The sequence below is a fragment of the Serinus canaria genome, chromosome 9 (assembly GCF_022539315.1).
Source record: "Serinus canaria isolate serCan28SL12 chromosome 9, serCan2020, whole genome shotgun sequence".
In the NCBI taxonomy this organism is placed as follows: Eukaryota; Metazoa; Chordata; class Aves; order Passeriformes; family Fringillidae; genus Serinus; species Serinus canaria.
Window position 1 is genome coordinate 4,036,505 of NC_066323.1, and position 21,015 is coordinate 4,057,519.

General features: G+C 47.6%; 1 protein-coding gene across 1 annotated transcript; it reads right to left on the minus strand.

Moving 5' to 3' along the window:
* Positions 1-568: 568 nt before the first annotated feature.
* SLC7A14 (solute carrier family 7 member 14) lies at positions 569-13,891 on the minus strand. Its single transcript, XM_009089018.4, has 7 exons — positions 13,588-13,891; positions 8,466-8,702; positions 7,486-7,703; positions 5,423-5,569; positions 4,342-4,550; positions 2,943-3,820; positions 569-1,748 (listed from the first exon to the last, which is right to left on the minus strand). Exons 1-7 carry the CDS (start codon positions 13,889-13,891, stop codon positions 1,426-1,428), a joined length of 2,316 nt encoding a protein of 771 aa, XP_009087266.2. The 3' UTR covers positions 569-1,425.
* Between the last annotated feature and the right edge of the window lie 7,124 nt (positions 13,892-21,015).

Sequence of the window (21,015 nt, forward strand, 5' to 3'; positions counted from 1 at the left end):
CTGCTGGGGGGAGGATGGGAGTTGTTGTCTGATATGTTTTGTTCATTGTTTATTCAAAAAATATTCCTCCACCACAGTGTTTTACACGAAGCATGATGGGCTCCACAACTGGACCTGCTGGTAATCACTGACCAAACCCCACCCCTGCTGACCAACGATTCTGTGGGGACACAGGCAGCAGGGAGTCTGATGGCACTTCTGGGGGCCATGGCCATGTTCAGGGGGTTTAACATCCCCCTGCTGGCCACCTCTGCCCCACTAGCCAACAGCTCTGTTTGGTTTCAGACTGAAATACGGACACTTACGGAATGAGCAGCATTTCAAGTGTTTTTCATACAGCACCCACCAAGCCAAGGTCAAAACCAGAGAATATTGTACAAGGTGCAGATGGCAGTAGGGAGTCAGATTTCAGTTGCCAAGTCCTCCCTGCTTGCCCCCCATGGCCCAGCCCTGCCAAGACATGGCTGACCCATGGATGCTGCTGTTTTGTGAGGGCATGGGTGGGTGTCTGGAGCACTGAGGGCAGAGTGAGCACTGGAAGGTGCCCAGCACGGTGAGGGAATGACAGCAGAGTCATTTTTGTAAAAGACACAAGGTGGTGGGAGCAGTGCTCAACCTCAGACTGGTGATGCTCAGAGGAATGTGTGGTCCTCGTTGACTATTTGTACAAAGAGGGTTGAGTCAAGAGTGGGTCACAGCCCTCATTGTGACCAGGAATGGGATCAAGCTACCAGCCTCAGATTTGGGGTGTTGGGCCGTGCTGAGACTTAAGCTTGGACTGAGACAAGGATTAATTTTGAATAACAATATTGGGGTTTGGGGTGTGGAGATGGCCTTGGGGAAGAACTGCTCTGTGAAGTGTACCAGAACAGGCTACAGTGTGATGGAACCAACTATGATCTCTGAGCTACTCCCAGGGAAGAGTGTGTCCATCTCCATTTTGTACCTACCCACCTCTCTGTGCCTCTGGCTCAGCAATCATTTCTAGGTGGATCAAAAGGAAAAAAACACACATGCCAAGAAAGTGCCAAAAACTTTAGAGTGGCATCCCACTGCTGTGGCCATCGGGTGGACTTTCCCCAGGGACAATTTGACTTGTCTCCTCATGCGGCTCCTCCCACCTCTCAACACCCTCCTGGTTTGGCACATCTCCGACTCCGCTGCCTCACTGGTGCAGCTGGTGCTGGGAGATCAGCCAGTGCTGGGGGATCAGCCAGCATTCACCAGAGCGGGACCCCACTGGTGGAGCTGGGACAGGCCACGGGCTGTTTTGGTTCGGGGTCAGCAGCAATCGCAGAGCGTGTCCCGAGTACCAGAGGTGAGCAGGGTGGTGGTGGAGGACCCAGGGAGGATGGGGCAGGATGGGGGAATCAGGGGGACCCTTCCTCATCGCCTGGGCGGCGCGGCGCCCCGCTGCCCGTCCCGCTACTCAGGCGAGTAGTCCAACTCGTCATTGGCGATCAGAGCATCCGAGGGCGGTTTGTGCCGGCCTTTGCTTTTCGACCTGCTACTTGTCCGATGGCTTTCCTTGGCGCCCGCCATTTGCTGGTACGAGAAGCTCTTGTCCTCAGAAGGACCCCAGGCCGGGTAGCTCTCGCCCTCGGGGGCGAAGGAGAAGCCATCGTCCACGGAGAAGGGGTCGACGTCCACGTCATAGCGCTGGTAGGTGCTCTGGTGCAGGGCCTCCTCCCGGGCACTGATCTCCAGCGTGCTGTTCCACATCCCATAGCCAAAGTAGATGAGCAGACCTGGGGTGGGTAAGAGGGAGAGGGTTGGACCCCAGCTACTCACTAGCCCTGCTAGCCCTGCCTGATTTCACCTTCATGCACAAATGCTGTCACTGGCAGCAAATATATCCAGAGATCTGATTTCTGGTGGATAACGGGATTCACCTACCCCAGACATCCTCACAGAGAAATGCAGACTCCCCATGTCATGGACTAGCCATGGGGGACTGATGCGAGGTTAAATCAGGATCACGTATCTCTGAAAAAAACCAATGGGATGTCCTTTCCCTAACAGCCATGGATGGGCTGGTGGAGCTCATCACACCTAACGGCAGTGGTTTAATTGACTCATTGCCATTGCTGGCAGCTCAAGAGGTATTAGTTGTACCCACAGAGGAAAGTACTTAATTGGAGCAGATTAAATTGATGTTTTGGAGCAATCTTTTCTTCCAGGTAGAAGGGCTTACACTGGATTTGCAGCTTCGCCTATTGATCTAAAGGGCCAAAAAAGCACTGAGTATATCTTCTCTGGCCCAAAAATGCAGATGACAGCCCCTGCCCAATGGCTCAGCTTGGAGGAGCTATGAGATCTGCTTTATTCTCTTGGTTTTGTGGACTAAGTGGGTTGCAAAGTAAAGCACTATGCATATACTAGACTCCTGTTTATGTGTCAGAAAGCCTAAATTTGGGGAAAAAAGGATCCACAACAGAGTCTGTGAGTCCTAAGATGGCCCTACCCAGAAGTTAAGAGCTTGAGCTAAAAGGAGATACAGTCTATAGATCTGACTTGCCCAGGGCTTCTAGGATTTGGCAGCTCTGGACTTTGGAGAAGCAGTGCTAAAATACTGGTGTGGGCTGCTTAAAAGCTCGAGTGGGTGACAGAGCAAGAAATCAGGCTGATTTCTGTACAAAACCTGCCTGTGAGGCAATTTCCAGAACCCGCCTACTTGCATCAAAAAAGCCATCAAAATAGTCACCTTTGCATGAAGTCATTCTCTTCCATGAAACTGATGTTTTCTGGAGGTGTAATTTAGCTGTGGTTCAAGGGCTGGATAAAATGAGATTTCTAAAAACTTCATGGCAAGGGGCAGATAAGAAGGACTGGGTATTTCCCAGGCATTAGACTACGCACTCTAATTAGGGAAGTTGCTATTATCAACACCCTTCTAAAAGAGTGTCAGTGAAAAAATAAAAATAAATGAACCTGGGACTCACCCACAAAACACCAGACAGCAAATCGGATCCACGTGACTGTGGAGAGCTTCAGCATGAGATAGATATTGACCAGCATGGCGAAGGCAGGGACGAAGGGCAGACACGGGGCCATGTAGGGCAGCTTCTTGGGGTTTTCTGGCTGCTGCAAAATCACAAACACCAGCACAGCGATGAGCAGGACCATCAGCACCACCAGGAGGACAGCCCACCAGCTCTGCTCAGAGATGTAGTCTGACCCAAAAATGATGAAGGAGCAGAAGATGAACATGAGGACAAAGAGCAGGAGCACACAGGTGGTGACCGTGTGGCCGGTGGCTGCCGTCGGGCGATCCATTTTACCCGGCAGCCCGAGGTGGATCCGCATCGTGTAGTAGCGAGGGCCAATCAGCTTCTTCAGCTTGATGAGATAGATGTTCTCAGACTCATCTGCCTCTATCCCTGAGGTCATGTCGACGGTGCCATAATTGGGGTGATTCACGTTGTAGGCGGATTTATCGGATTTCCCAATTAGCATCTCGTTATCTCCTAGCGACGGCAGATTTTTTGCCCCGCACGTGTTGGTCGGTGGGCCAGAGAATTCCTCTCCTTCGCTCCCAGGAGAGCAAGCTTCCTTCTCACAGTCAGCCAGGATGCCCTCCTTCTTCTTGGTGTGCTCCTCAGAGAGGAATTTGACGAAGCCGTCGATGTCGCTCTCGGGCTGGTACCGGAGGAGCAGGACGCAGACGGACACCAGTGTGTAGGCGAGCAGGGTGCCAATGGACATCATCTCAATCAGGTCCCTCAGGCTGACCAGCAAGGAGAGCAGAGCTGCCAGGAACCCAGACACGATACAAGCCACGACAGGGGTTTCTGTGTAAGAGCTGACGTGGGACAAAAACCTGGAGCACAGAACAATCACAAAAAGTTAAAATCACAGAATTAAAATCACGCAATCCCTGTTGCAATAAGCCTTCCCTGGTTGCAGGGGACAGTCTCAGGGATCCCTTCAGGTCTTGTTGCTTTTTGGAACTTTGATTCCAGGTGGGGACTGGCAACAGTGCTGAAGTTGAATTTGGAGTTAGAGCTGGGTCTGACCAGCTCTGCAATGAGCACTCGGATACTTCCCAGATTTTATCCATCTAAACTGCTCTCCTTTGCAAGTAGCTCTTGAATTAAACACTCATCCCCACATAATCAGAATCTCTAGGTAATAGCACCAAACGAGAAACTGTAGGGTAGACTGCTTCTGATATTTTCATCCCAGGACAATGCTTTGGCTTGTGCCCCATTTTGCACCCACCTTGCCTGTGCATGCCCATTGCTCCCTGTAGTGACAGTGTGGGACCCCCAAAACCCCCAGTACAATTTCCCCTCAGATTCCAAGAGGCCAGAAATAAATGCCGGCATGGGTATGACTGACCTGAAGAGCAGCCCATCACCAGCCATGGCATAAATGACTCTGGGCATTGGGAAGAGGGAGCCCAGCAAGCTGACAGTGAGGCCAGCCACGGACCCGATGGCAACGATGAATTTGGCTGCATAGAAGCCGTGGACCACGAACATTTCCATCAGTGGGGACTCGGTGTCGATGGCATCGTAGGGCACCATCAGCGTCAGGATCATGCTCACCTGGGCAAGGCAAGAGGAGCAGGACAGGGCTGTCAGCATCAGCACCGGGGGCTGCTGGGGGTTCTTAGGGTGGAGGGAATGCTGGAATTGATGCTGGAATTTGGTCTGTTTGCACTTTGTTCTAGAGCAGTTAATCCTGAAAACTGTGGGGTCTTAGTCTCTGCTACTCAAAGGCAAGAAGAGGATGCTTGAAGCTCGCTTCAGGGGTGATGCAGGAGACAAGCAGGACTGGTGAGGCTGGCAGGGTTAGTAACACTCACTTTGGCTGCATTGCTGTGTGGGAAATAATGCTGGGGCAGACCCCAAATCCAGATTGCATTCTTGGAGCAACACTCTGGCTCTATTTGAATCAAAGAATTTGGTTTCATGAGAAGCCCACTCCCATGCTGGTGAGTTTCTTTGAAATTATCAGAACAGTGTTTTTTCTCTTTCATAACTAATTTTTGCTCTTTTGCAAGGAAAATCTCTGAGCACAGGCATGTTTTTATTGGGGTGCAGAGCAGTGCAATCTCACACAGCCATCCCTGCCTATTCTTCCCCTCACTTGGATCCTCTCCCATATCTCCAGCAGAGGCAGTGCTGCTTTTCCCAGAAACACAGAGAAAGGATGCTGCAATGCTGCTGCTCCTTCTTTGCTTCTCTCCTGGGTGCAAAAATAGCTGTGGATGGGGACAAGAAAAATCCTGCCTGCCACCACGTCCCTGCAGCTGGCAGAGGGGTCTTGTCAGGTGACAGAAGCCTGGGGACAAATGCAGAGGAGCCTTGGCAGGCACTGTACAGGTGTCCAGAAGGACTCACATAGTACATTTATATATATTTATTTGCATACATACATATTTATGCACATTCACACCTGTGCAGGGACTACTTACAGACACATAAGCTGTCAGGCACGTGACGAGCGAGGCCGTGATGGCGTAGGGGATGGAGGTGTTGGGGTTCTTCGCCTCCTCTCCCGTGGTAGCAATGATGTCGAAGCCAATGAAGGCATAGAAACAGGTTGCAGCCCCCTTGAGCACCTGTGGGGAGGATCAAACATCCTGGGTGCCAGAAGGGAGGCTGACACCCAGCCAGGGAGAGGGATCTGAGCAAAAATGGAGCAGCGCTGTTGTGCCTTGTCTGAGCTAAAGGGTGAGTGGCCACAGGTCAGGGGGTGTACATGTAGCTCTGGGGACTGACCCTGAGAGCACCCCTAACCCATCAATCTGATCTGGGGAAAAGATTTCAACCTGTGCCCTGAGCCATGGAGAGAATTTGCAGCTCACCCCACAAACCTGCAGTGCCTGAATACGCTGGGAGATCCTGCCACTGTCAGAGGAGAAAATCAACCAATTTCAGGTTTGCTTTAATAATCCTCCACCCCAAATCCATTTTTATGAGTAGGGATCTGGAACGTGTTTACATGTTCTGCCTTAGCAAGATGTCTCATGTGGCAGCAAGATCCGCTTGCAGAGGAAGCAGGAGAGAGCAGCAGCCGTCAGATGTGAGCCGCTTCCCAAACAACCTCTGTTTTGCTTGGAAGTTGCAGACAGGTTAGGAGCACACACTGGAGCACTTGGATGAGGAATTATTTGTACTGTTTGGTTATTTTTTTTTTAATGTGATTTTTAAAAATATACAGTATTAGTGACGACATTTATAGGAAAGGAACACTGGAGCAGGGTGAAGACTGCCTGGCTGATCTGGAGCTGTGAAACCTTTGCAGCTTGCTGGGTACCACCTGTCCATCACACCTCTGTCATCTCAGCTCTCTAGTGATACTGCACACAGTAAAACTCACCTCTTTCAGGGACTGTCTGTAATTATCCTTTTAAAATATGCCCTACCCTGCTGGGGATCTCACACTTGTGTTTGGTGGCGGATTTACTTTTACAAATAGCTTGTGAGACAATGCACCAGCTGAAAAGGATGAGACCACCCTACTGAGGTTTTTGTGTTTTGGGTATGCATCTATCTTTTAAAACTACTTTTTCTTTTTTTTTTTTTTTTTTTTTTTTTTTTTTTTTTTTTTTTTTTTTTTTTTTGCCAAGAGATACTTGGTGCATTGAATTGGAGCAAAACAGATATTTTCCATCAATCCTATTGCATGGTATAACAACCCAAGCACAACCCAAAGGTAAATATGACCTCTGTTCTCATGTGAGCCTCAGAGCTCTTCTCCTTACTGTTGTTCTCTGGCAAAGAGGCATTGATCTACTGGACGAAGGTGCAGGGACTATATGGCAGTTTGGGACCATTTCTATAATCAACTTTTATAGTTTACTTTACTTTCTTGCTTATTTTTCTGCACAAAACCCCAATGGAGTTAAGCAGTGTAAATCTGAGAAATTATCTTGGGTTAAGGCCAGCTGAGATATTTTCAGTCTCTGTTCATCCTTGGATAAAAACCAGTGCAAGCAAGCTAAAAAAGCCAAATATGTCCAAATTCTCAGTAAGCTTTGAGGGAACATCCATAAAATAAGTGCTGGCAGGTGGCATTATGAAGTGCTCAAAACAAATGCTTGAGAACATTGTTGTTGAAAACCAGCCAACAAAAGTATCTCCCCACTCTGCAGAGGCTGAGCCAGCTCTCTGGAGCTCCCTGTTTCAGATAGCCCCAGCATTTTGCTCCATTGCCTGGCAATTAGTGGCATTTCCTTGGGGATACTTCCATGAGGAATTTGACTCTGCAGAAGGACATTTTGGAAAAGTTCTGAGTTTATGCTAAGAGGCATTAGGAGTTAGGAGATGAAGCACTGCCAGACTCTTTGGGTTTGGTGGAAAGAGCAGGTCTGGATCCAAGCCTAATTTGGAGGTCCCTGGCCAAAGCACAGGTGGATTTAGCAGGGCTGGGATCTGGAGGGTGCAGCAGAATTGGGGTGTGTACACCATGAGCAAGGCTGAGTGTGTAGCAGCATTTAGGTGCTGTGTGTCCCCCCGTGCTCCCAGGACTTACCCCTGGCCATCCGAACGGCAGGAATTGCCCTTCAGCCCAGTTGTCACTTTTGATGTAGAACAGACCAGCAATCATGATGAAGACCCAAACTGCCAAGTTAATGACATTGAGCACGTTGTTCAGTCCCACGGAGTTCTTCACCCCCATGGCCACAATGATGGTGACAATGACAGCAATGACCAGAGCAAGAAGGTCAGGATACGACTCCTCCCCTTTTCCTATGTGAGAGAAAAGAGATGTGCTACTCTCCATCCACCGAATATCCAGGATCTCTGTGGGGGAGTTTTAAACACTTTTCAGACCTTGAAGTTTTGCAGAACTCTTTGGTCTCATTGCAAAAGTGGTCTCCAGAGGTCTGTGCCTCCACCAGCTAAAGTTGTTTAATTTAATTAAGGTGATAAATCTTGATGTCTCAAGACACTGTTCAGACTTTGGGAGAGCAGCAAACCAATGACTGTGTCCCAATTTGCATAAAGTGTATCTGCCAAGTACTCATTAAAAATCAATCAGCCATGAAGTTTTCATGACACAGGTACAGGACAGCTGGCTGGTTTGCTTACTGGTAAGATTCATGGACTGTTGCTGGAACTGCTGGTCATACAGGACCACCACAGCCCCCAGTCCCCGTCAGTACAGCAGACACCAGCTTGTGTTCTTTAACAAATTTCTGTGTGTGCCTCAATAGGACAGAGCTGAGTGTTTGCACTGAGTGAAGGGTTTCTGTGCTGCCCCTACCCTCTGACATTTGGCTATTTCTGTGCACATATTCTAAATGCCAGCTCATCCCAAAGGGGCTCAAAATATCCCGAATCCCATCCCCTCCAATCCCGCCTGTGCGCCAGGCTGCTGAGGCGAAATACCAGAGCCAGCCAGACAGTAAATAATGAATGAAGCCTAATATCCATGCCTGACTCCTGACGAGCTTCCAATTACTTTTGAGGCCCGAATTAATGGAGGTATCTGAGCCCAGCAGGACGCACCCAGACCGTTGAGCGTGCCGACGCTGTTGATCATCCAGCGGCTGATGGTGTGGTTGGCCAGCGAGTCAAACATGCTGCTGAGGGCACTGGCACCTGCAGCTGTCCCAATCAGGTACTCCAGGATGAGGTTCCAGCCGATGAAGAACGCCACAAACTCCCCCACGGTCACGTAGCTGTAGGTGTAGGCAGAGCCCGTGGTCTTGGGGACGCGCACACCGAACTCAGCGTAGCAAACACCTGGTTGGAAAAAGAGCAAGAGGTGTAAGGAAAAGGAGGTTGGGAAATGGAAAAAGTAAAACTGCCTTGGTGTCACCTTCCTGGAGGTGCTAGGAGGTGTCAGGACTGCGGTCAACATCAGGAACACAGAGACATCACATGGTGACCCTCCTTATCCTGTTTCTTGGCTTAAAAACCAGAAATATTTCCACTAGGAAATATTTCAAACCAGCCAGATGTTTTAATGGGATCCTGGACCAGTGCTGCACACTCTCACCCCAGAGGAAGATGCCACAGAAGGCTACACCTCTCCCTGCCCCAAACTTCCAATCTCCAAACACTCATCCTGCATTATTTCCCTGCAGATCCAGGCATGAGCACTGTCCTGATCATCCCTGCTTTTGTTCATACCCAGGCAAGAGGAGTTTGAAGATGTCTTACACAGAGAACATAACTTATTTTAATACTTAAAAAATATTATATTTAAATCTTCTAAAGAATATTTGCAAAACTAACTGTGCAGAAGAAGAAAAGAAAAGCAAGAAGTATTTAACTGTAAACGTTTGGGAGGAGGATTCATCAGACTTCAATACTTTTTGAACTCCTTGTGCGCTTACTATGTCAGGATAATTTTTAATAAAAACCTGACCTTGACACGTTGATGTATTAAAACAACCATAAGCTTTAAAAAAAAAATGAATGGATGTACTTAGTCTCAAATTCCCCAAATATTATTCATGACAAGTGCTGGAAGGGTCCTGCATGTTTATGCTCCTGCCCCAAAGACCCCAGTGAAGTTCATATGGGTGAATTGGTTAAGGGCTGTTACTACCCTTGAGTAAACACGTAGTAATTATTGAGCTCTCTACCAACTGATATTCTCCATTTGGAAGATAATAATTGCTTCAAATTTGCAATCAGTTTAGAACAGAGAGGGGACTGAATAATTTATGAAAATGTTATGAGGTGGCTGCTCTTCCTTAAGTGCTGTTTTTACACTGTACAAACACAGAGTTGTTGAATCTCTTAAGCTAAATTTGGTGGTGCTTGTTTTCCTGCTTTTGGAGGATTTTTATATTCTATTCTCTGCTTAACTTGAATGTGGCTTGCTTTGCAATGGGACTCTTCAAAACTTGATTTCTGTAAAGCAGCCCAACAGGAGCCACAAGAGGTTTCCATCATCCACCCAGCCCTACCGACAGTCATTATTCAAAGCTGATGAAAAATGCATACACTCAGCAAAGGTACGGCGTTCACAGATAACTACAGGCCTGAATGATTTATGAAACTGGTGCTCTGACGAAGACAAGTATCTAGTTTCTCTCTCTGATGGCCTTACAAATACGTATATATACTCTTTCTTGTAGGCAGCTCTCGTTTTAGCCAACGACAAGATAATGATTGAAGAGGATGGTTATCAATACACAACGATAGTGCTAAAGCAAAGAAATGAATATGTATAAAATGTTGGAGTTTTTGATTGTTCTACTAGGATCCCAAAATAGAAGAGCTGTTTTTCACTAGGGGTGGGTACAGCAATACATTGAGAATTATCAGCATTAGGTGTCAGCATGTATTAGACACAAACATATATATAATATATACTAATGTCTGCTGCATTTGCACTGTATTATTATTACTATTGTTTTTGTTATTATTAATATTTTTACTATTATTATTATTTTTACAGTCTAACTGCACAATAAAACTGTGTTCCTCAGTTACTCCTTGGCAGTTCAAGCTATTCAGCACCTTGTTCCCCTGTATCCAGAGGAATGCAGCTCTCCCAATGCTTCTGCACAGCCAGGCCAGCTCTGGAACTGCAGAGACAGGTTGGACACATCCTCCCTGTCACAACTATTTAATTTGGAGACAGATTTATCTTCCTCCCCTCAATCAAGACTGTTTGCAATTTCTGAAGAAAACAAGACAACACAGTGGATATTTTGAAAGAGCAAGCATTCTACAAAGGGTAATTTCATTTCCCTGAATATCTGCTACCCTTGTGCAGTTGGTGTGACAGTCATTACACTTGTGTAATTATACAGTTACTGACATTGTTCAGCAGGACATAAACACAGCTGAGTGGTCTTGGTCTTTCCAAGATCCCATCCACAGAGCAGCCACTGGGCAGCACAACTGGTGGCAGGAGAACTGGTGCTGTTGGTGTGCTGGCATGGTGGTGGCCATGACGTGGGTGCTGACTCTGCCATTGATACTTGGCACAAGGCTGCACAGGAACATGAGACATCCCACAGGGCACTGGCATGATGGCAGTGATGTTTCAGGTGAAAAATAACTTCTGAGAGGGGCCTTTCAGCTGTCTGGAAGTAACTCCAAATAATTCATGCTACCACACAAGAAATCCAGAGGGACCATCTTTCATCAACCAAGAGCAGCCAACTTATTGAGGAAGGCAGATTATTTTCATCAAGCCACTGAGCCTGTCCATTGCATTTCATGATCACCCTGGGCTGATATATAAAAGGCAGCTCCATAAGCAAAGCTTCCACAGAGCAAGGACTCCCACCTCTCCAGCTCCACCCAGGCAGCTGCAGGTGCAGCCCCTCAGCCCAGCCCTCATCCTGCAGCCAGCATCGCCTGAGGCACATGCTCAGCTCTGCCCTGCTCCATCCTGGCTGCTGCTGATCCTGTTCCTGTACCACTATCAGGTAAGAGTGTGACACTGTGCTCCAAACAAGGTTATTGCTTTAGGAGAAAAGATCACTAAAGGGACAAAAGTGGCTGGTGGGAAAGGCTGTGGAGAGGATGATGGGGTTGGCTGAGATGCAAACTGCTGATTTTTGCTAAGGCGGGGTTTTGGATAAACAGGGGTGAAAGTGGGGAATGCTGGCAATTACAGCTGATGGCAGGAGCCTGAAGTGCTCTGGAGGCTTTGTGGAGGGAAACTGGGCAAGCATTTCTACTTGAGAGATGAATGAAAGGTCTTCGAATGAGAGAACAGAAGATACTGACTTAATTTATCAGTTCAATCAATTATAGTGTGTTTGTAAGCACCCTGATGAGGTATGTGTTGCTTAAAACTATGGAAGGCACAGGTAGAATTTTTAGAGTAGATGAAATTGGAAAAGTCCCTTTCTGAAACCAGGCTTAATAGTGCAAAGAGGCTTCCCTATGGCAGGGCTTCCCTATGGCTGTCTCCTTTGGAAGCCACATGACCTGGATGGTTTTGGTTTGTCTGTTTTTGGGGGTTTTTTAAAATCCAAAACCATTCTGGGCTCACTTTTGCAAGCAGTGGGGGTTGATTTAGTGATCTGTGATGGACAAAGCAAAAGCTCCTTAAAATCTGTTAGTGCACACTTGCCCAAACTCGATGTCTGACACACCAGGCGTGACCATGATGGGAAAGCTGAAATCACATCCCCTAGGAGTCTAACAGCCTGTCCAGCTCCTGAATTCTTGCTTGGTTTTACTTGCCAAAAAAGTGTTGCTGTTACAAACAACAGCAGCGTTAACGATGAAGTGAGGAAGCAGCCAAGGAGACTATCAAAACACTGCATCCCTCACAAAGCACTTTCCCAGGGCTACAAAAGCAAGGGGAGATGAAAGCAGAGCGGGAAGCGGCGCAGGCTCCTGTGGGCGAAGGCGGGAGGAGCTCCTGCTGCGGGGCAAGGCTCATGTCTGGGGTGAAAAAACCCCTTTTGGAGGACAGGGTGTTTTTGTTAGCAGAGACCCACCCAAACTCCGTTTGCTCTTGGTTTGCATCACTGCCAACAAAACCTTTGCAGTGGGGAGGGAGAGACACTGATGCTATCTACTGCCTTGGATAAAAAACAAGCATTTTGGTTCATTTGTTGTGTTGGGCACCCAAATAAGCATTGGATCTCAGTGCAAGCTCTCAGCTCTTGTTGTGGGCTTTGGAGAGAGCCTGAGGATTATCCATGGGCTGTGCCAGGGTTGTGCCTCTGGGCTGCAGGGACATCAGGAGTTCAAACTCCCACTCGCTGTGGTGGGATCTCCATGGAGCAGCACTGCAAACTCCTGGGAAAGACCGTAATGTGCTTTCACCTCTCATGACAAAAATCCAGAGTTTTGAAAAGCTGATCTGGGTCACTTTGCTGTGTTGGCTCTTCCTGTCTTCTATCAAAGCCCTTTGCCATTTGCTCAGGTTTCTTTATCCAACCCACAGACAAAAGCTGTATACCAGACTGACACAGCATGCAAAGTCCTCTGAGCAGAGAGAGCAGGAACATCACATCATCGTGTTAGCACTGATCTGGAAAGGACAAATGCCAGGAGTTCTGGCTTCATGGAGAAACTGCAGCTCAAGCCATATGCTCAGCTGGGTTCCTACAGAGGAGACAGAATTCACCATGTTTTCACTAAAATACATAATTTCTCTCTTCCTGCACATTTGTTTGTTGTTTGGTTTTTTTTTTTTTTGTTTGGAAATTTAAAGATTGACCCTGCATGAATGGGAGCCAATGAAATCAACTCCAGAACTAATTGAGGAATTTTTTAACTGTTAGCCATGCCAACAAAAGAAGCTGGCCCTGGTACTGCCCAAGCCACTGACATCCTTCCTGTTGGAACTGAGTTTCCTACAAGCTCTCGCTCCAGTCCTGTGGCTTGGCCACGCTCTTGGCCTAGGACACACTCTGCAAAACTCTCAAATATCTCCAAACTATTGCCAGCAGGCTCCATTCTTGTAGAAGCCATTGGCAGCTGATCAGGATAATCATGCTTGGCTGCTGGCTCCCAGTACAAGGTTTGGTCTGATCTTTGGGCAAGGAGGGATAGCACACCCCATGAGCTGTGTGAGACCTGTGGGAAATGGTTTTGAGTTGGGGGGGAGGGTACTACCTCTTTGTAGCTTGTGGTGCTGAGAGGTGTCCACCCATGAAGGGAGAGGATGCAGGACATGGCACATAACCCAGAAACCCACCTGACAAGATGGACGCGACGGCAGCGATGATGAAGGACACGATGACCCCGGGCCCCGCCATCTCCTTGGCCACCAGGCCGGACACCACATACATGCCGGTGCCCACGCAGCTCCCGACACCCAGGGAGATGAGGTCCAGCGTGGTGAGCACCTTGGCCAGCCGGGCGCCCTGGGTGGCTGCAGCCCCGGTGCCCTCCAGCATGGACTCCACGGGCTTGGTGCGCAGGACGCGGGCGCGCAGGGCATGGCCCGCCGCCCCCCAGGGCACCCGCCGCGGGTCCAGCCGGGACAGGAACCCGCTCATGGTGCTGGGCTGGGCAAGGCTGGGCCACGGACAGGGTCAGGAGCACCCCCTCAGGGCTGTGGCTGTGTCTCCATCCTGCACTGGCAGCCCTGCAAGAGAGGGGAACAGAGGGTTTGACTGAAACAGTAAAGAGAGAAGGAAGAGTCAAAAGGGGCCCCAAAGTTCTCAGAATCTCTGCTGGTCAGAGTGACTCTGAGATACGTACAAGCTTCTTTTTCTCAAGGTTGTTTATTATTTCTTACCTGTAACATTCTTTCTCCAACCCACCACAGGTCTGTCTGGCAGGTCAGGTTGAGGCACGCTGCCTGTTTTATCTTTTTATACTAGAAACTACGTGTACATTATTTACTATAACTTCTCAATACTTATCACTTATGTTAGACAGTGAGTCTCTACTTTAAACTAATTTAAAAGTGCCACCATCACAGCAGAAGATGGAGGTGAAAAAGAAGGAGAAAGAGTGGACATGCTTAGATTCTTCCATCCTGCTTCTTGAACCCCCATTCTAAAAACTTTAAAAATCTATTTTTCACCTTGTGACAGACTAACTATTATTCTACTTAAACTCTCTTGACTTGTAATTCTTCATATAAAGGTTGGCAATTGTTTTTTTCTATGGGTCAAGATCAAAGGCACAGGGGTCTTGGGCTCTGTGCCAAGGTCTCTGAGCCCCTTGGCAGGGTCTCAAGTCCTCCAGGGCAGCCAGAGGAATTTCCTGGGTTCCGACACTAAGTTGTTTTTTGCTGAGCTCTGGTGCTGGCAGAGCTTTGCTTTGACCAATGCTGCTGCTGCTGTGGAGAAATCTCCTTTCTCCACCCTCAGTTGTTTTGTATATCAGGGATGCACTGCCCTCCTTTGTGTTCACATGGGTTTAGCCTCAGTCATTACTACAGTGCTACAAACAGCAGGAACCTGATTTCCTCCAAATTCTCATTACGTGGTTTAATTGCTGCCAAAAGTGATGATGGCTACATATAACTGTGAGGTGCTGGTGGTCACACTGGGCCCTGATGGGGACAGAGTGTGACTCCAAGCCTGTAGTTAAGGCAAACTGGGGGAGAAGCTCAGCAGGAGCAGTGTGGGCTCCACTGGCCACTGGAGAGTGAGTGACTGAGAGCACAGCCAGCTGCAGCCATTTTTAATACTTTAAAATTTTCTTGCTTGAACCCATGAGCCCTAGGATTGTCTCAAAAATCATGGCCTTATCTTGGTTTCCTCTTTCTCTGTGCTTTTTTAATCCTTAGTCATATTTTCAAGAACAGTTCAGCAACTGCCATTTCCCCCTCCCTCCCTCCCTCCCTCCCTCCCTATCTGCTGTTCTTCAGCAAACTGTGTGGTTCTCATAGTACCAGCAGCAGGGACTACCAGGTGACATGTAATGACTTCTTGACTTTGAGCAAACCAAGAAGAATTGACAAGCTGCAGGCTAATACAAGGGAACAGGAAAAATAGCTTATCAAATATGAATTTTTACCTGGCAGCTTCTTTCCTGTCAATACAGATATATTCTTTTATTTTAATTGCCTTGAAGACAAAACACTTATTTTTTTTCCATCTTTACATCCAAAACAAATTACATTGTGTCCACAAGGCAGCTTCAGTGTTGCTGAAGTTTATTAAATGAAACACAGCATTCATTTCATGTTTTTGGTTGATCACTGTTCAAACTGTGCTGATTTTTTACCTCGAGCAACCACAGACTGAAAGGCTGCATGCTCTGGCTAGGAATAATAATGAGAAATTGTTACTGAGCAAATGTGGATCTCTGGGTTGAGAATAAAACCTGGGTTTGGTTTCTGGGTTGCTCAAGGCGACAGCTGGTTGTGGGATGGGCTGGCTCACAGGTGAGGTTTTATTTTCTGGCTTAAAGGAAGGTTTGTGTTGGAAGAGGGCAGCTGAGCCAGAGCTCAGCAGGTCTGCACCAGCCAGGATGAAACAGACTTGTTCTCATGGAATAAATATGGAATTGTTTTGTTTTGAAAAGAACTCTGAGATTATCAACTCCCACCACTAACCCACGTTCTCAAGTGCCAAATCTCTGCATCTGTTAAATCCCCCCAGAGGTGGTGACTCCACCAATTCCCTGGGCAGCATGTTCCAGTGCTTGACATCCCTTTCCATGAAGAAATTTGTCATAATAGCCAATCTAAACCTCCCCTGGCACAACCTGAGCTCCTGTCACTTGTTACTTGGGAGAAGAGACTGACTCCCACCTGGTTCCAACATTCTTTCAGTTGCAGAGATCAATAAGGTCCCCTCTGAGCCTTCTTTTCTCCTCAGAGCAACATGTTCCTGTCCTGGCCTCTCCACAATGGCTCTGCTTTGCAAGGACTGTGTTTTAGCCATGTGAAAAACAACAACTCTAAGGAAAACCACTCAAAATTCATCCTTTTATCCAAAGCATGGCACCTCTGGAGTGTGGGCTGGAAAAGGTCTTACTGTGCTCCTACTTTCCAGCCTTTATTTAATTATTTCCTTTGAACTTTGTAGCTTCTCTTATTTGAGTTTGAAATACTTGGATTTCTGTGCTAGGGTTTGCACTAAATTGACTTAAACTAGTGAAGTAGCTGGGTCTCCAGAAGAGGTAGGATGGTGTGGGATGCAGGAACCAAAGCTTCAGGCTGGTCCTTGGTGCCATCACCAGGTCATGATCTGGCATGGGGAGACCTGTTCTGTGTTTTAAGGGGGTTTGGGACCCCAGTTTTTCATCACTGTGTCTTTGGGTGTCTGATGAAGGCTTTGGGAAGGGTGGCATATCCTCCTTACTGGAGGGATTCACATCCACACTGGAAAAACTAGTGAATTCCTCAACCTGAAGAGAGATGACTGGTTTGGACATCCCAGTTCACTTTCAAGCCACATCATGGTATAGAAATTACTTTCTCATCAGCATTGCAAAGAACCCTAAGGGAAGACAGGGCAGTCTTGTCCTGGAATAATCTTAACTGCCAAAATGATGAAAAAAACCCTTAAATATTTTAAATGGTTTAAATTTAAAGCAGGAACTGGCTGGTGGTTTAGTGATGCACCCAGATTTAGGCTGCTGAGCTGTTCCAGCTGCCTGGGGCTGGGCTGTGACCAGGTCCTCCTGCAGGGCAGCCCAAGAGAGCCCTGCAATTCATGGGGTTTAGTCTTCTCCTTTAAGTCATCAAGGAAAAAAAAACTTTCAAAACCTCTGAAATAAAATAACTCTATAATTGCTGCTATGCTCAATTAAAGCAGTCATTCAAAAGTATTCCAGATGTTTAAGCAAGACCAGCATATTGCTGCTATGTAGCTTGGAAAACAGCCTTTCTCTCCATTTGAAACCAGGAGAAAATATGTCATGGATGGCAACCACCTCCATGGGGCAGGGGCAGCTCACTTCTGCTCTGCTCCACTAACCCTGCAAAAGGAATATTTACTTGGGAAGCAAAAGGAATTTTTACTTGGTTTTTTTTTTTTTTAATCTTCTGTCCTCACCGTAAACCCAGGAAGATGAAGGGAGCTGTGGCTCAGAGGGGACAAGCTGCAGCTGGGTTTTGGAGCTGCTCAGCTTTCCACCATCAGGCTGTTGGGGTTGGTTTTCCTCACTGGCTGGCACTTGCTGCTGCCACCATGTGCTTGTCAGCACCACTGTTTGTACCAAAACACTCCTCTTCATCAGGGTAAATTGACTAAAACTGCAATCAAGCCAGAAGGAGAGACATAGGTGTTTACAGGCATGGATCTTCCTCGGTGTCTGGGTTGATGCTGAATTATTCCTTGTAGGAAACTCATTGTGCTGGGGAGATGCAGCACAGCATCCCCCCAGCATCTCCCACCCTCATCACCCCCCATAGATCCAGCTTCTCTAGAAAATTGTCCCCAAACCACACCTGTGCCTTGGGATGGCTTTTGATTTTCTGTTAATGACTCCCCTCTGTCCAGGAGTCTGTAGGGATATCCATGAGCAAAGATCTTTACTAAAATCTGCTGGGGATGCAGCAAGGAACAGAATATCGATGTGGTAAATGGAACAAAGAGAGCTCCTGTTGCTGTATTGATGGAAAGCCAGGCAGGGGCACTCATTAAGAGGAAAAGGTTGGGTTTTCCCCTGGTTTTCCATGGCTCACAGAGTAATTGCTGCAGAGCAAAGATTGCTGATGCCTCCAGCAGCTGGAGCAGCATGGGTCTGGCCCTGGCATGCAGGACACCAGTGCCCATTTGCTGCAGAGATTTTTAGGGGGAAAGTCCCTTCTACTTGCCCAGGAGAGCTGTGCTTCAGAAATCTGGGATTGAAGCAGGTTCCTATCAACCCCCAAGGCAGGGCCTGCTGTGGACCCCAGGAATATTAATTGTGGTGTTTATGGTGCAGGAGCATCAGCCCCTCAGACCCACTCTGTGCTCCAGTAGGGACTGTGTGCCAACATCACCCCCGGACAACACAGAGCCCTGGAGGCTCAAAGGGATGCTGGAGCTATCCCGAGATGATGGAAAAGGCATCTCCTGGCAGCAAACCCCGCTGCAATCCCAGAAAAGAACAAGGAAAAAAAAGGAACAAACGTGCTGGGCTGACCTCCCTGCTGGCCCTTGATTTTCCCTTTAATGGTGAGCTGGGTAACGGCGGGGCGGGTTTGTCGGGAGCCTCTCAGGGGCTGAATTCCATCCCAGCTCCTCCAGCCGGGAGAGGCTGACGTCAGCCGGGCAGCAGCTCCGAGCGCAGGGATGCCTTCTGCCCGGCTCCCCGAAATGTTTTCATTACGAGTGCGACTCGATTTGCAGCTTTATGTGCTTGTTTTTACAGTGTCGATCCCCAGCTGGGCTGCCACTGTAAAAGCTGGCTCTGTCTCCATCACCAGCCCTCCTAAAAGCGATTTAAAAGGCAGGCACAGAGCCGAGAGCGAGGGCTGGTCCCTGCCGGTCCCGGCTGCTCACGTGGGTCCAGCTCCAGCAATCTGGCCTTGTGCCTTGGCTGGTAATTTTGGGGCTTTTCTTATTTTTAATCTTTCCATTTTTACCTCTGCTTGAGCAGTTCAAGTGGAGCTGTGGTTAATTTAAACTACAGTAGTTGCTAAATTAAACCACTGCTAACACTTCAGGTTTAAGACCAGCTTTCTCTGTGCATCAGCTGAAAAAATGGGATATTTTCTGTGTGTCTTCATGGCAAAATGGAAATGAAGAGGTTGAACAGCCCTTTTCTATGGTGTTTCCATCAAGGTTATACTGAGTGATTTGACAGTGTTAGCACTGCTATAAGATGGCTAAACATCATTATCTTCTTCTGACAAATAAGCAAAATAAATGAGGAAATGTTTATTTTTTGACCAAAGACATAAGGCAAGGGTGCCATGCACCCAGAGGCAGCCCCCAGGAATTCCCAAACTTTGTATTCTAGTCTATAGTGCAAGTATTAAAAGAGCATAAATGTGTAATCTGGTAATATAATTAGCATGTACATAGGGATCACCCTTTCTCCCTCTTCCCAGTCTTCAGGGGGGATACAGAGTGATGGTTTAGCTGCTGTCCTTGCTGGGGAGAGATTGGACTGCCTGGATAATCAGGGAAAAGGCAGAGGGAAGGATGGGAGTGATGTCAAAGCTTCTTTCTGTCTTGCAGCTGGTGTTTCCCTTTTCCTAAGCAAATAGCAAATCAATATTTGAGCACTGATCTGTGCCCATGCAGGTGAGCAATGAGGTTTTGGTAGCTGAGGGCTCATCTTCCTGCCTGGATGAGGTGGGAGATGAGGTGATGCATTCAGAGGTGAAATTGGAGCGTGCCACAGGGAGGGCCAGCAGATCCCTTGATACTGAGCTGTTCTAAACTTTGCCAGGATTAATTACATGCCAACTTCACAAGCAGCTGGTCCAGGCTCCCTTGGGATCCTCAGGCTAGTGACAAACTGCTCTGGGACTGAAAGGAGCAGTGTTTTCCTCCTTTCTAGGGGCTGGATGCATGTGGAGCACCTACCATTCCTACAGCCAGAATGGGATGGAAGCTGAAATATTCCTTTTGGAGATGCTCATGCACATCCTTGTAGGCACATCCTCCCCTTGGTAGATCCACCTGACCCAGTCCAGAGTCTGGCATTTTGTTTTTCCACTTGTTTTCTGCCCTTTTTGCATGGCTACCAATCACTGCCATGGTGCAGAGCAGTGTAGGAATGGATGCAGGGTATGACAGATACAGGAGTCTGTGTGTGCCAAGCTGAAATAATGCAATATGCATGAAGAGCTCTGTTTGGGTTTGCAACAAAGCTATTTAACCACCAGAAGAGGAAAAAAAAAAAAAAAAAAAGAGAGAACTAGGGAGAAGGAGGTATAATCAATTTGCACATTTGCAAAAAGGTCTCATCTGTTGCTGTTGTCTTGAGGTGGGAAGGTAAAAGCCTTAAAAACTGTAACAAGGCAGGGAAATGGCAAATCAATAAATGGGTGAGCTGAGCAGGAGGTGGGGAACCAGGAACATCTTGGAGCTGTTCTGACAGGCTCCCTCTAGGAGAGTAGTGAAACCACGTGAAATGAGTGAAATTTGTTGCTCCACCAGTAAAATGGAGAAATTCACTGCCTCAAAGAAGTGTGTGGTGGTTAATCTGTCTGGGTTTTCTATGGAAGCAGATGAGAAACAATGCTAAAAATGATTAACAGTCCCCTAGACATGCCTTGTTGAGTCAATATTGGTTTTGTACCTGCACGTGCTCGACCCTAGAGGTTCTCTGCACTTTCAAATGCTCATTTGTGGTGCTGTGTGATTTTGCATTCCAAGTGCAGATATTGATACCAGTTCTTTGAGCAGAGCCTCCCCCTCCTTTCTGCAGCCACAAACTGCAGTGATGTAGAACACATGAAACTCCTAAAGGAAATTTGGGTTCACAGGTCTGGGTGCTCAGGGTTTCAAGGATGAATGTACTGAGGTTCAGGCATTTTAAACACCATGGGAGGGGTGCCCAGGAATTCAGATTTATCTCAGCTGACTTGTAGATTCACAGAATGGTTTGGGTTGGACTGAATCCTAAAGATCACCTCATTCCAACCCAACCTGCCGTGTGCAGGGCCACCTTCCACTAAACCAGATTGCCCAGGGCTCCATCCAGGCTGGCCTTGCAAATATGCTGGCACATCCTTCATCCACCTTGGTTTTTGTGAGTAGCATTTCCAGACCCTGAG

Excerpts from the sequence above, each read along its gene's own strand:
- SLC7A14 (XM_009089018.4), bottom strand. The coding sequence starts at position 13,891 with ATGAGCGGGTTCCTGTCCCGGCTGGACCCGCGGCGGGTGCCCTGGGGG. Across the intron at positions 5,570-7,485 it reads TGCCGTTCGGATGGCCAGGG|GTGCTCAAGGGGGCTGCAAC; the intron begins GTAAGTCCTGGG and ends TCCTCCCCACAG. Across the intron at positions 4,551-5,422 it reads GCCTGACAGCTTATGTGTCT|GTGAGCATGATCCTGACGCT; the intron begins GTAAGTAGTCCC and ends TGCCTTGCCCAG.